Below are 13,538 nucleotides of genomic sequence, written 5' to 3' on the forward strand. Positions count from 1 at the left end.
AGAGGCACAAACCCAATCTGGTTGCAAGGACGGGCTATCGGCAGCAATCCTGTCTATCTTGGTGGCATTGATTGATAGCAAGCCAAATTGAATCCCCAATCATCACCACCCTTTTAGTTCCTGCACCCTGGGGGATTTACAGAGGCCAAATTTGGCACACAGGGTCATGCTTTTGAGTCCCCTTTTCTGACATCGGTGCCATAAACAGCGCAACCCCCCACCCGACAACCTTTCTCCTGTGTTCACTTGACCATACCCATCTGGCCAGAGGTTATCTGACCCCTGTGTGTGTGTTCTTGCTTACACTTTCATGTCTTTGCCAATTGTTTTCACACTCTTAAGCTGTTTGCCTTGGTATTTAAACCCCAGACACCTCCTGCAACTCACACTTAGAAACCCTCTGCCACCTAAAGCAACATATTAAGTTACAGCCAAGTGAGATGCTATTGTCTTTCTTTTTTCCTTTTTTTTGCAGTCGTTCTTTCTGTCCTAATCTTTTATATTGTTAAAGCTGACAGGCGAAGAACGTGTTTTGTGGAAGAAGGAAAAAAAGCAGTGTGTCACGAAAAGCGACAAGCTGTCATGTAAGCGTTAGGCTTTGAACCTTTTTTTTGTTTCTATTTTCTGTATATGGAACACCATTTGGTTTTTGTGACATACAGGACTGTTTCAGTCGGTGGAATGAGCAGAGGTGGTGTACATTCACCACACCTTTCCACTGTATCTTTCTCTCCCTACAGACAATGGGGGAAGTCATCTTGACAATCAAGACCTTATCACACAGTAGGCAACAACAATAGGTCTCCAAGTAGTAAATAGCAACTGTCTCCCAGCTGCTTACTGTCGCTGTTGGGATTTTGATATCACAAGGCCGTGAGATAACAGGCGGAGGAAAATAATACTGTAATTAGGGCCTACTGCAAGTGTGATAAGCTGCAGTCACAGAAGAGGTAACTGAAAAGGGGCAGAGGGAAGAACCACAGAAAAAAAAGCATGAAATAAAGAAAAAAGGGCTAAATAACAGTGTAACTCAGAGATCATGCCTTAAAACTTATGGTTTTATTCTCTAAATTGCTTAGAAGAAAGAAGACAAGGTGTATGGTAGGATAACAATGAACATGGAACAATCTAGAATATAAGTAAGGCTAAATAAAGTGTACAGGCCATCAATGCCAGTTTCAACCAGATGTTTAGAAACCTTCTATGGAGTTGTCGCCTTTTGCCCAGTGACAGCTGGGATAGGCATAAGCTCAACTGTGACCCTGAACTGGATAAGGGGAAGAAAATAGATGGATGGATGGATGGATGAATGGATGGATGGATGGGTGGATGGAGCTTCTTCCCTTACATATTATTGACCTAATTTTTTTCATGTGTTTTTGACCCCCATTCTGATAATTTCAGTGAATGCATTTCGAAATTGTCGTACAATGCTTCGGTTGATTACTACTGGTCGTTTGCAACATTCATTAAAAAAATCACGAGCACGCCTGTTAAAGGCTGGTTCCTTCAAGTGGGACTATGTGCATGTGTTCAAGGTGCAGAGTTATTGAAAGGCACTAATGGGAAGCAGTGGATCTTCCCTGGTGTAATCTTCTACCTGAGAGGAAATACCATCGTGTAGTGAAAGCTTTGATGATAGGTTAGTGGCAGAATTCCAAATGATGGGATGATCTTTGTTGTGCTCAAATGGATCTCTCAGATACTACTCCTCCTCTGAAGCTCAGCTCGTCACACTCCTTCCTCCCGGTCTTCTGCTACCTACCTGTCCACTACCATCCTCGGCCATCCTCCCCCTCCCCAAACTCAGTTGAGGCGACCTTGGCTCCCAACAACCTCTGGTCTGCATAGTTGCTTCGCTCAACACCTTTTGAAATGAACTGGCAGCCCAATAAACAGAACTAAGTGGGTTTTGAAAATGAAAACCCTCTGAACCCTCTCTTCTGGCCTGCCTCTCCTTTCTCTGCATGGCCTTGTACACACACACACAAACTGCTTAAACTTTGAGGGGCTTGGAAAAAAAATTATAACCTTTCTGACTTTGACTCAGTGGGGGAGTGGAGCGTGGCGAGAGTTGGACTCATCAAACACATTGCTCCCCTAGCCAAGTTAGAGGCTCAAACTCCAGAGGAGTGTGGGCTAGTTTATGCATCATTGCTACCTTCTATCTGCTATTCCATTTCAGCATCAACAGAATCCACTGTGCTAAACTGTGATTCCCGCTAACGGTAAGATGAACGCTGAATATCGTGTATAATTTTTAGCTTAATTCTTTTTAATCCCTTCTCTTTAATTTAGTTCACATACATAAAGTACATACACAGCTGAACGCTCTCAAACTACATTTCTAGGAAACGAAAGAGAAAAAGAAATGAGGAGTCTTTCAACTGTCTGGATGTTTCAAGCAGACCCTTTTTTTTACTCCCCTCAATCTCTGAGGTCCCCCGCTGCTCTGTTAGGACAGGAAGAAAGAGGCTGATTGATTGGGTCTGACAGAAATGAAATGAATGGAGCCACTCGATTGATTCATTAGCACAGGAGTGAATGAATGTAGATGTGGGCTCTGACCCTAAGAAGCAGGCGTAAGGATCAAGATTTTGTGGGATTTATGTGCACATGTGTGTCCAGCCGCGTGATTAAGAAACTGTCACCGCTCGTGTTTTCAATGTGTGTGTGTGTGTGTGTGTGTGTGAGAGAGAGAGAGAAAGGTCACAAGGGATTTCCATAAGGTGTAAGAGGGGAAGGGGAAGCTGTTTATGGCCTGACTTGGCACAGAGGGAGGGGGTCAGCCTATATTGTGTGGTGCTTTCATCTGGCTCATTGCAATTAGTGTTTCACAGCACTTGTCAAATCCCTTTTAAAGTCACAGTCGGCAAGCACCATGACAAACAGGCACGGTGGTACAAAGACACAGAAAAGTGTTTAAAATTGTCCCAAATTAGCAAACTTAGAAATAAACTTTCTTCTAACAGTGAAACACCAGCTTTGTGAGATGAGTGAAGCTGATATCAAAGCCACAGGGTGGCCTCTGTTTCCTTCTTATGCCACATCCACAGCAACAAGCATCGTTTATAGCTCTATGTCATCTACACTTCTACCAAGTGCAGAGGTGTTAGGACAATCTCAGTAACAACATGGCAGCAGCGACACCTCCACATTTGCAAGATTGCCCTGAAATGTTTATTTTTATAACAGTCACTGAGGCTTGTTTGTTCGTTTGATTCTTTTATTTATTTATTTATTTTACATTTGCTTCAGCATCCTCTATATGTTGTACTCATTGTATGGCATATTTCAACTTTCATCTCCATTTGATTTTGCAGTGATATCAGTTTGCAGGACTTACTCACAGATAATACGTGGATGCAATGAAATCAGTTCCTGTGTGCAATACAAGATTAAACCAATTAAGCTCGTCTTACTGTGAGAAAAAAAGAAACCGGAATAAACAAGTTTCTTTAACAGTGAAACACCAACTTTGTGAGATGACTGAAGCTGATATCAAAACCACAGGGTGGCCTCTGGTTCAGCAACAAACATCACTTTATAGCCATATGTGATCTACACTTCTACCAAATGGGCAGGTGTTAGGGCAATCTGAGTAACAACACGCCAAAAGTGACGCCTCTACATTTGTAAGATTGCCCTCATGAAACGTTTACTTTTATAACAGTCGTTGTGGCTTTTTTTTTTTACCTTTTCTTCAGCGTCCTCTAAATATTGCACTCACTTGGAACATAAAAGTCACGGTGTCACTGAAACTCTGTTTCACTGTGAGCCGAGGTTAAGTAAATGCTCCCCACAGCCGGCAGTGTCTGAAGGGAAGCTGCAGTGTGGAAGTGTGGAGATTACGGTATGTAAAAATATGGACATCGGGTCACATGTTATTGCTGCTTCTGTCACCCAAATGTGTTGGTTTCACCCACCCTGTGCGAGCCGTGCTGGAGAGCGTGTTTAAGATGTTCAGAGTGAATTGGATGAGCTGTTGATAAGAGAGCAGGGGTCTAGTTAAACCCGCCGCCATTCTCCAGAAGACGAGAGAAAAAAAGGGGAGAAATATTTAATAGAGGTGGGGAGTCTTCCTGGGTCTTCTGAAGTGTAGATGAAGTGTGGGCGGTTAGTGTTTTTGACACCCAGGATGAGAAGTGGGGCACAATAAGTTGTAATAGAGTTCTACTGCAACACTGTACTCAGTGTGAGCAGGAGCACTCCTGCGCAGACCTCTTACCAAGTAAAATATACACTCCTGTTCTCACACATGCATTATGGTTAATTACAGTGGACATTTGAGCCCATCACATCAGTTCTGACTACAGCTGTTCCTTTGAAGCAGTGCCTATCATCACACATAGGCTTGCTCAGGATGGCTATTTGAAAATTAGCAAAAGCTGTTTCCCTGCTCTTGAAAAGGAATAAGGGCCTGGAGCTAGGCTGTCTGCCACAAAATGTCTTACCATTAACCACCCAGCTATGGTTAAACTCAACAAAGAAATCTCCCTCCCCGCTTCCTGCATCTCTGTTTCCTTCTTACATTTAACAAGGCCAGCAAAGGCTGAAACCAGGTAATGTGGCCTTTATTCCCCCTGAAGGCACGCTGTTTTACAGCTGTGTCCACTCTCCCGACAGATGTAACTAGCCATTTTCAAAGACAAATATCAAAGATCTCTTTTCTGCTCCATTGGCAAAAATTTGTTACAAGAGCCTGTAGCTCGTAAAGAAATGGTAGGAGGATGCCCTGAGGTGGATCAAACTGCTGCGAGGAGAAGTCCGCTCCTTTAAACTCCACCTTTCAAACCTCCCGCTGACCCGGTCTTTTTCGACTCTCTGAGAGGCAAGAGGCACGTTAGCTTTTCATGTTTACTATTTGTCGTCTCTCATAAGCAGACTGAGTCTTAAATGCAAACACCACTAATCTACAGATTAGCCATATGGGACAAAATGGAGTCATACACACATCAGTCACCCACTGTGCCCTAAATCTGCTCTGCTTGTGAGTTTTTACATGTGAGCCTTAGAAAAGTTGCCAAAGTTTCTTTACAAATATGCACATCCTCTTTTATGATATACTTTGTTTTCCCCACTGGAATAGGACAAGCTCTGGGCTTTGATTGTTCAGCTACTGAACAAGACTAGCCTTAGGCAGAGAGCCCCACATCAAAATCATACAAAAAGACCCCTTCATGACCTCTCGATAGGGATCACACAATGTGGGCTGAGCGTGGGTGGAAAGCACAGCAGATACTAACTCACCTATAATATGAACATTCTGACACATGGTCATTTGAGTAGCAGACAGAGCCTATAAAATGTCATCTCAGAAAGCCATTATTATTATTAAGTTAACGTTTTTCTAACAGTATTCAAGTCATTATCATAAGTCAGTTAAACACAGCGGGGGGAATATCCCACTCATGTGCTTCCTCATCTGATTTATAGGGTTTTCTCTGTACTGCTGCAGAGTCAAAGCACCTTGAGAAAACTGTTGTTGTGATTTGGTGCTTTAGTTTTATATATTTAAAACTGAACCAATGAATCAACCATCAGCTTACACATTAAAGGGTTAATATGCAGGGAGTTTGCAGGACAAAAGTCATCAGGTTATATAAACGTTTGAAATAATATAAATATAGTAGAGATCTTATTTTTAATGTTTGACAGTTGTTTTTAAAAACTAGGTTCTCATTCAAAAAAATATCAGCATTGCTGGACGTTGAGCTTGAGTGCCTCCATCTCTCAATGCAGTCAAAACATTTCTTAAAAAACAAAAAAGTTAGTTGAGACTGCACACATGGACAAACTGTACCTCCAGCAGTGCACACACAGACCCTCCCCAACCCCTGTAATCTCCCAAATACACTCCTCTCGCTTAGATCAACAGCCCATCTTGCCCCTCGCCCATAAGTGAAAAATCTCTCCTTGCTCTCCTTTTCGTTCCCTGTGTCTGTGTGTGTCTCTTTTCCTTTCTCTCGTGTTCTGCTTGGCTAAATATAGACAGCAGCAGTGTGTCTGTGTGGTGGGCTGGCCCAGACACATTCACCCTCCCCTGCTTGCTCTCCACACTGAGTGTCAAAGACCTGCCATCCCACAAGGCCACTCTGTTGGAGACCAGGAAAGACTGCGCACACAGTGCCATATGCAAGGAAATCCATACACAAAAACTGTGCGCACACATTTTGTTTGGCATAAAAAAAAGATCTGGAACAACCTCTTGTAAAACTACCATCAATTCTGAATACTTACAAGTGCTTGTTTACATTAACGTAACAACAAGTCCTCACGGCAGTAATGTGAGAAGGATAAACCCAGTTAAACATCATACACGCCGTTTATTCGTGTGATTATATTCGTCATGGTTTCTGTGCGGTAAAATATTTTACGTGCTTTACTTCACTTAATAGTGCATGTGTCTATATAACATTCTTGTAATCACAAGAATGTTATATAAACTCGACTAATGGCACTGTCATTCATTAACAGTGCCGTGTACATGTCCACTATAAATATTTGGTGAATCTGAGGTGGATATAAACATAGTCGCTGATATGATAAACACTGCTTAGTGGGATTATTGTAACTATATTTTAAGGCAAAGTAGTCACAACCTAGAGAAACTATTATATTTCTGTAATTGTTTTACTTATATGTCTGAAATGGTAAAGTTTTGTTGAAGCTGAAGCTAAGCTGCTGCCTGCCTCCATGTTCTAAAGCCCTAAGCAAACATAGGAAAATTTACTTGGTCACACTCTGATGTGTCACATTGAGGTTCATATTCATTAATTGTTCTTCACTGTAGTTCCTCAGAAAAAAATATCCTGTTTTGACTATATCCCTATTTGCATCCTTGCTGCCTTATTTTGACTAGTAATCCTCGTTCATTCACTTCCTGGTGTATGAAGGCTCATGCAGGCCTGACATGGCTGCCGCTTGTCTGCATGTGAAATTCCAGCTCGGTGAATCTTTCCATGCCGCCGCCAGAGCCATGAACCGTCCTTCGGTGTGCATGAGTGCTCCTGCAGGCCCGCTGCATCTGTAAAGTCTGTCAGCTCTGTTGCCCTCTGGGTTGCTGATCCAAATCCAACCCCACACCCTGAAAACCACCAGACTGCTCCCCTGTACCATCATATCCCAACTCCCTACATGTCGTCATCCACGCGCCATTTCTTCCCAAGCGCCTGAACCTATGTCAGAATGCATCTGTTCAACGCGGCTCCAGCCTAGCATACGACCTGCAGACGGTCTGGGATCCCTGTTGGCTGATTGACTGGCACAACTGCCTCTTATGACTTTATCATTTCTTTTGTTTGTTGTTCAAAACATTAAAAAAATGTAAATAGGATGAGATCATCATGCCGTGCAGCATGCAATTCTGAAGAGAACATTACCAATGAGAGACAGAGCCCCAAAATAATAGATAGATAGATAGATAGATAGATAGATAGATAGATAGATAGATAGATAGATAGATAGATAGATAGATAGATAGATAGATAGATAGATAGATAGATAGATAGATTACAATAACAATAATAATAAATTATATATTTAATGTATACTTATATATAATAAATTATAATTATTATTATTAGTACTAATAGTAGTAGCAATAGCACTGCTACTATTTGAATTGCATTTTGGAGTATATTTCACAACATACAGTCTTCCTTCATCGGGCCAATTGATTCAGGACATATCGACAATTATCCTTATGCGTTGTTTATTACCTTTAGCCAGTGTTCCGAATCAAATCTGAATCTGTGGTTTTGAAAGGCTGAGCAAGGGCGAATGGCTAGATCAATAAGACCGCATTAATGGAGACTTTACACATTCCCTGTGTTGAGGGTGTCCATCTGTGCGTCTGTGTTTTATTCATCTTATATATCTTTCATAATCGCATTAAGATAGATAGATCGTGTCCCCTTGTAGAATGATTGATTAGCAGAACTGACGCTTTTATTTTGCAAATTCACTTTCACGCCTCTTTAGCGCCACATCCACTTAGCCCTTCAATGGTCTCTGTGATAGGCACCATAGGGTCACTAATATATCCTTTTGTTACTTCAATAGTGACCTTAAACAGATTTGTTCAGTAAATTTGCTTTTGAATGTTATGTAGACGAGCTCCGGAGGAAAGGTTTGACTTAGCTGCTTCACTGGGAGTCCCGCTCAGGCCACACAGACTGACCCTGCGCCCTTAAATAAAGCCCGGTGTATGTAGGCCTTGGGACAGCTGGTCCCGGCCAGAATGGCCCAATTACTCTCTTTATTACGAAGGTTAGTTGCGTTTCAGCAAGATGTGGTCACCTGAAATCTGTACACGGGTAAAGTGAGAAATATCAATCAAGCAGTCACATGACCAAAGGAGGAGAAAGAAATCAAGTTCGATAAGACTCGAGCGTTTACAGTGTGGACAGAGTTTACGCATATTTTTTATGCATGCGTTGTTAATATATTAATCACCACCTGGAAATGATAATTAAATATATATATACATAAAAAATGTTTATGAGGACTAGGGGGACTCCCCTGCTGGAAAAAAAGAGCGAGAATAAATCACGGGAGAGAGTTTGATGAGAAATGTGCCAACTGCAAACAGCCACAGGAAAGCTCCCGTGGAGGTGTGATCTCACCCACATAAAAACATAAACATGTGCGCTACAAAGCCCTTGCTTGTGCGTAATCAGTCGTCGAAACACACAGCCATAAATAGGAAAAAAAAGACTGGGGAACTCTCTGTCGCTGTTTATGTGGCTTCAGCTAACAATACAAAACGGTTTAAATTGAGTAAAAATTTAGTTCCAGTGGGTCCAGTGTTTGAGTTTAGAGAAAAATATAATAAGAAAGAATAAGAAAAAATCTGGCCTGCTCTTAAGACACTTGTACAGTATTAGCGGGGTGTTTTGCCTGTCCCGAATATCACCAGGAAGCCCGTTCATACTTTTTTGTGCCTTCGTTCTCCCAAAACATCTGCGCACTAAATAGCACAATTATCGACGCAATTTGTCTCCTCAGCACACTGCTAAGCACCCCAAAGTTCAAGGCCACGGTAGCATCCGCCGAGGACGACCCAAAACGCCAGGGCATCAATCAACCCCGACATAAACACAGGTTAATGGTTTCATCTCTTATTTAACTGAGATACAATTAAGACACTTAACCCATCTGAGTAGTCCAACCCATAACAAAGATTACATAAAATTCAATAGCATAAACAACTCTTATGTTAAGGTTTCGTGTACAGCCACATTAAGAAAATTACCAAAAGTATCAAATCCAGCAAGAAAACAACCGTCATGCTTTTACGTGCCTGATGTGCGCCACATCAAACACCCAATCAGTTAAATGAGGTATGCTGAATGAGGAGTCAAATTAATGTTTTGCGCTGATGTTGCCACGGAGAACTCAGAAACCCTGGGTTTAACTGTCCCATAATTACACGATTACAAATAAACTGAATTTATACTGTTGAAGACCTTGGGAGTGACTTTTATCCTACATGGCTTTTTAAAATATCAAATGTAAAACCAAAGGGTCAAAAAGAAAACATGAAATAATTAACAGCCTTTTCCGCGGGCAGTGTGACCCCGGGACCGGAGAGGTGCACAGTGAGCCTGGGCAAACGTCCCCCCACCGGGCCGCTTGTTGCTCCCTAACTCGCCATAAACCCATATATCCCAGAAAGAAGTCCTAGCAGCAGCCATAAATCATCCGGCTGTATTACAAGCTTAGGTAAACCCCCAGCCAGGTCAGTAGAGCAGAGTTTATGGCATCACTTAGGTAGGGAATAGATTGTTCTAACAAAATACATCAACTTCAAGCAGTGCGAAGGAAAACTTTCTGCTTTTGTTAAGGCCAAGCCCTCTCTCACTCTGTCTCCCTTTCCCGGCTCACTCCCGGTGTCTACCTCTTTACCCCACAACTTTTGCACGACAGGAATCCACCCATCCATTCAAAGCCATATGTTTTAAGTCAGTGGTTCCTCACTGGGGTCCGGTGAGGTACAGGGGCCACTAAGTGGCATTCAAGGTTCCTTAGAAGAAGAAAAAAAAGATATTTGGGACTTTTTTAAAGATTTGGAAATAGATATTAGAATTTGATTATTCTAATAAAAGATTTTCATTGAAAATATTTCTTTTTTAAAAAAAAATCACAGCCTACTTTGGTCTTCTTTTGTGTAGAATTAATTAAATAAATGAATAAAACCAAACAAAATACATCTTAACCGGTAACCATAGTGTTACTAAAGTCACTCTTATTAACTGAGTTTTGACTCTAGGTCCTGACCGAGCAAATATTACTACGTGGAAATCAGAATAATTGGTTGTGAAGAGTTTAAGAAAGTGTGGGATATAAGAATTTCTTAAATTGCGGACAACATGGATTGAGAGCCATCTCAGAGGCTGTAAAACAATCTTCATTTAGAGTAATTTGTGTTTGTATTAGCTTAGCAGACAAAGCGACTTTCCACTGCAGTTAAATAAAAAAATAAAAAAAATTAAACTCTTTTTTCCGTGCAGCCTGCTGTCAGTTTTTTTTAAATCAAAGGCCCTGTGTATCTACAGCAGGCTAGTTTATTCATAGTGTAAATCTGGTGCGCCACTTGTATTTCAAACAATCGGTGACAAATCGGCAGAAAGTAAAATGTACCTTGGGGAAAAAATATCCATCAGCAACAACCTTTTCTCAGTTTCTGAGAGTGAAAAAACAAAAACTTCAGACGTTATGTGGACAGGTGGAGAAATAAGCTGAGATCGAGACGCGTTTGCTGAGCCAGTGGCCCACTGTCCTACTTTCCTACTGGCATCACAAGCCAACCGGGAGCCTCGCCTGGGCTCCGACATTCATACTCTCAAGCTTTAGGCCTCTTTCAACCTTATTTCGACTAGTCCATTTTTTTAAATTCCCAAACATCGCAGAGTGAAACAAAGTACGGGGAAGACGTAATAGAAGAGCGGGGCAGTCGTTTACATCGCTGGGAAAAACGACAGATGGAATTTCTCATTGATTTTACGCACTGCAAACATCCACACAGAGCTAAGACAGATGAGCTGTCAGAGGAAACTGATAAAAATATATAACTGAGGATTACCAAATTCATATCACGTTAATAAAAAACAATAAATAAAATAAAAACATCTGATAAAACTAAAATAATAATTACTGTACAGATGAGAGAAGAGACAACTCATCAGTTATAAAAATGACTTTACCAAATCACACGTCGCGTTTCAGATATTTCAGATTAATAAAAAAAAATATTCAAAATGTGGGTTATGATTCAATCCCCTCGCCTTCTTTTGAAGGGCACATAAATATACGCATAGTCTAGATGTCAGAAGGCCACACACCGAAGCAATCCCTTAAAATGCACGCAGTTGACCTGGGGAAAGTGCTGTGTGTGTGTGCGTGGGGGGAAAGCCGCGACTCCCCAGTGAGATACAGTGTGGAGCTAATGTCCTTAAATGACAAAGAAAGCACTGGCAGCCCTCACAATCTTGTGCTCCAAAAAAGAATACACAACGATCATTGAAATGGATGAGCTTTCGTGGACGCACAACAATTGAATCCTGTAAAGTCAGTAATTTCATTAGAGATGCTTAAAAAAGAAAGAACGAAATCAGCCACGGCTGGTCACTTCCAAAATGAAATTAATTCGGGGGGTAGAAATGGAATCATCATTTTTTGGGTACGGCTACATGAGCTTTAGGGTGCAGTGCCCAGCCTTTAAGAGGCACGGGTGCGGACTCGCTTGGTGTGGAGAAATATTAGGCTTCAGGAAAGCTGCAACATGAAACCTCTAGAACAGTTAAAATTTCTTACCTTCCACGGCAGACACCACAGGCAGCAAGAGGCTGCATAAAAGCAGAAAGTAATCCATTGTCATAAAGCGGTCAGGTCGGACATGTAAATAGACCCACGGCAGAGAGAGTGAGGAAGGAATACAATCCTGGGTGATCCGACGCTCCACGCACCCAGTCCCGTCCCGGTCCCCGCTGTGTCAAACCTCCAGGACCAGAGTTACCTCCATTCACCAAAACACATAGAGGTGAGAGTTCAAATCAAATATCGCCTTTGATATAAAATATTTCAACCCTTCTCCCCTTTTCAGTGATTTCCAAAGTGCCTTATTAAACCAGGGAAAAGACAACAGGCGCAAGTCTCACGGTCCCTTCCCCTCGCATTGAGCGAATGCACTGAAAACAGGTAGTCCAGCCCGTGGTCACCATCCGGAGAATATTTCCAGCAGCGTTTGGATGATACTCGGTAACAAAAAAGAAAGAAAAAATGGAAATGCCAACCTTCTCCGAGAGATCCAAGCACTTTCTCTATAGTCAGAGCAGAGGCAGAGATAGCGGCAGTGCTGTCAGGATCATGCTGTATAGTCCCATACGTGCACGCTCACGTGCGTCAAGTGGTATTCCTATAAGGAGAGAGCCGCGGTTTATAGATATTTATTCCCTGAGCGAATTTATCGGCTTTGGCTGCCGCGTAAACCGTCTTGTTTCGCTCGGCTTGTGCACTGGAATGAAGCACAAGGCGGTGGATGAATAAGGAGAGGAGAGAGAGCGAGCGAGCGAGCGAGAGAGACCTGGGGGGGGGGGGGGGGGGGGGGACCAAGAGGAGGGGTTACGGCTGAAGCAGCTGCACTGAAAAACTGTACCATGACAATCATTTACTTTCCACATTTATTCTAAAATAAAAATCTGTGTCTGCTCCAAATAAGAATGCATCGCTGCATTTTTCTGCACTTATCTCCGGAGCAGCCTTTGTTTGTGCCACATCCACAATAAAGCAAACACAGGAGACGGTTTCTCTGCTTCTCTGCCAGATGTTTAACTGTGTAGTGACTACCTATAAGAAGCTTCAACAGTCCTATACAATGGCAGCTTTGTTAACTTGATGGGGTTTTTTTTAATTCTAGTTTACTTTTTTCTGCAGCGGGTCACTGACTTGGCTTAGAGCGCATGTAAAAGCATGGACACACAGCGCCCCCTTGCGGGTCGCTTCCGTTTCGATGAATAGGGTCTGATTAAAACTTCTTTCTCCTCAATTATTTGACTCCAGAGCACTTAAGCATTCCGGGGAATTTCCGTCGGACTTTAACTGTTTTTTTCTCAGATATATTAAAAAGGACCTCGCCTGTTTTCAAATTCGGTGCCTTGGACATTACATCTTGGTTTTTATTCGAAAGAGTACACACATAAATAAAAAGCGATTTAGTGATTATATTCAAGTCGGAAAGGTGATAAAAGTTTTTCTCCAATTTTCGATTTAGGAAACGTCGGACTTTTCTTTGAGATTTAAAATAATAACAAAAATGGAAAAACTTATAAAGAAACGAAGCCCTTAACTTGAGCTGAACATTGAACAGCCCCCGTATGTAAATCGCTTTTCTGTGTTTATAATTCAATGAGACATTTAAGTCAATTGGTCGGGCAAAATGTTGCCAGCAGCGGTTTGTTTCCTTCGGGACCACGGAGCTACTATTTACTTTTCCTCTCCCCTGGATAAGTTAAGCAGAGGGCATCTGTCACGAGCGG

General features: G+C 42.0%; 1 protein-coding gene across 9 annotated transcripts in view; it reads right to left on the minus strand.

Annotated features, from left to right (window-relative positions):
• ephb3b (eph receptor B3b) overlaps positions 1 to 12,538 on the minus strand; it is a 53,545-nt gene extending 41,007 nt beyond the window's left edge. For all 9 annotated transcript variants that reach the window (XM_026193984.1, XM_026193982.1, XM_026193980.1 and 6 more), the window contains exon 1: positions 11,818 to 12,538. In XM_026193984.1, coding sequence (XP_026049769.1) covers positions 11,818 to 11,881 — 64 coding nt within the window. In that variant the 5' untranslated portion in view covers positions 11,882 to 12,538. The remainder of the gene's footprint in view (positions 1 to 11,817) is intronic.
• Positions 12,539 to 13,538: the final 1,000 nt, after the last annotated feature.

Source organism: Astatotilapia calliptera, chromosome 15 (genome assembly GCF_900246225.1).
Source record: "Astatotilapia calliptera chromosome 15, fAstCal1.2, whole genome shotgun sequence".
NCBI classification, from domain to species: domain Eukaryota; kingdom Metazoa; phylum Chordata; class Actinopteri; order Cichliformes; family Cichlidae; genus Astatotilapia; species Astatotilapia calliptera.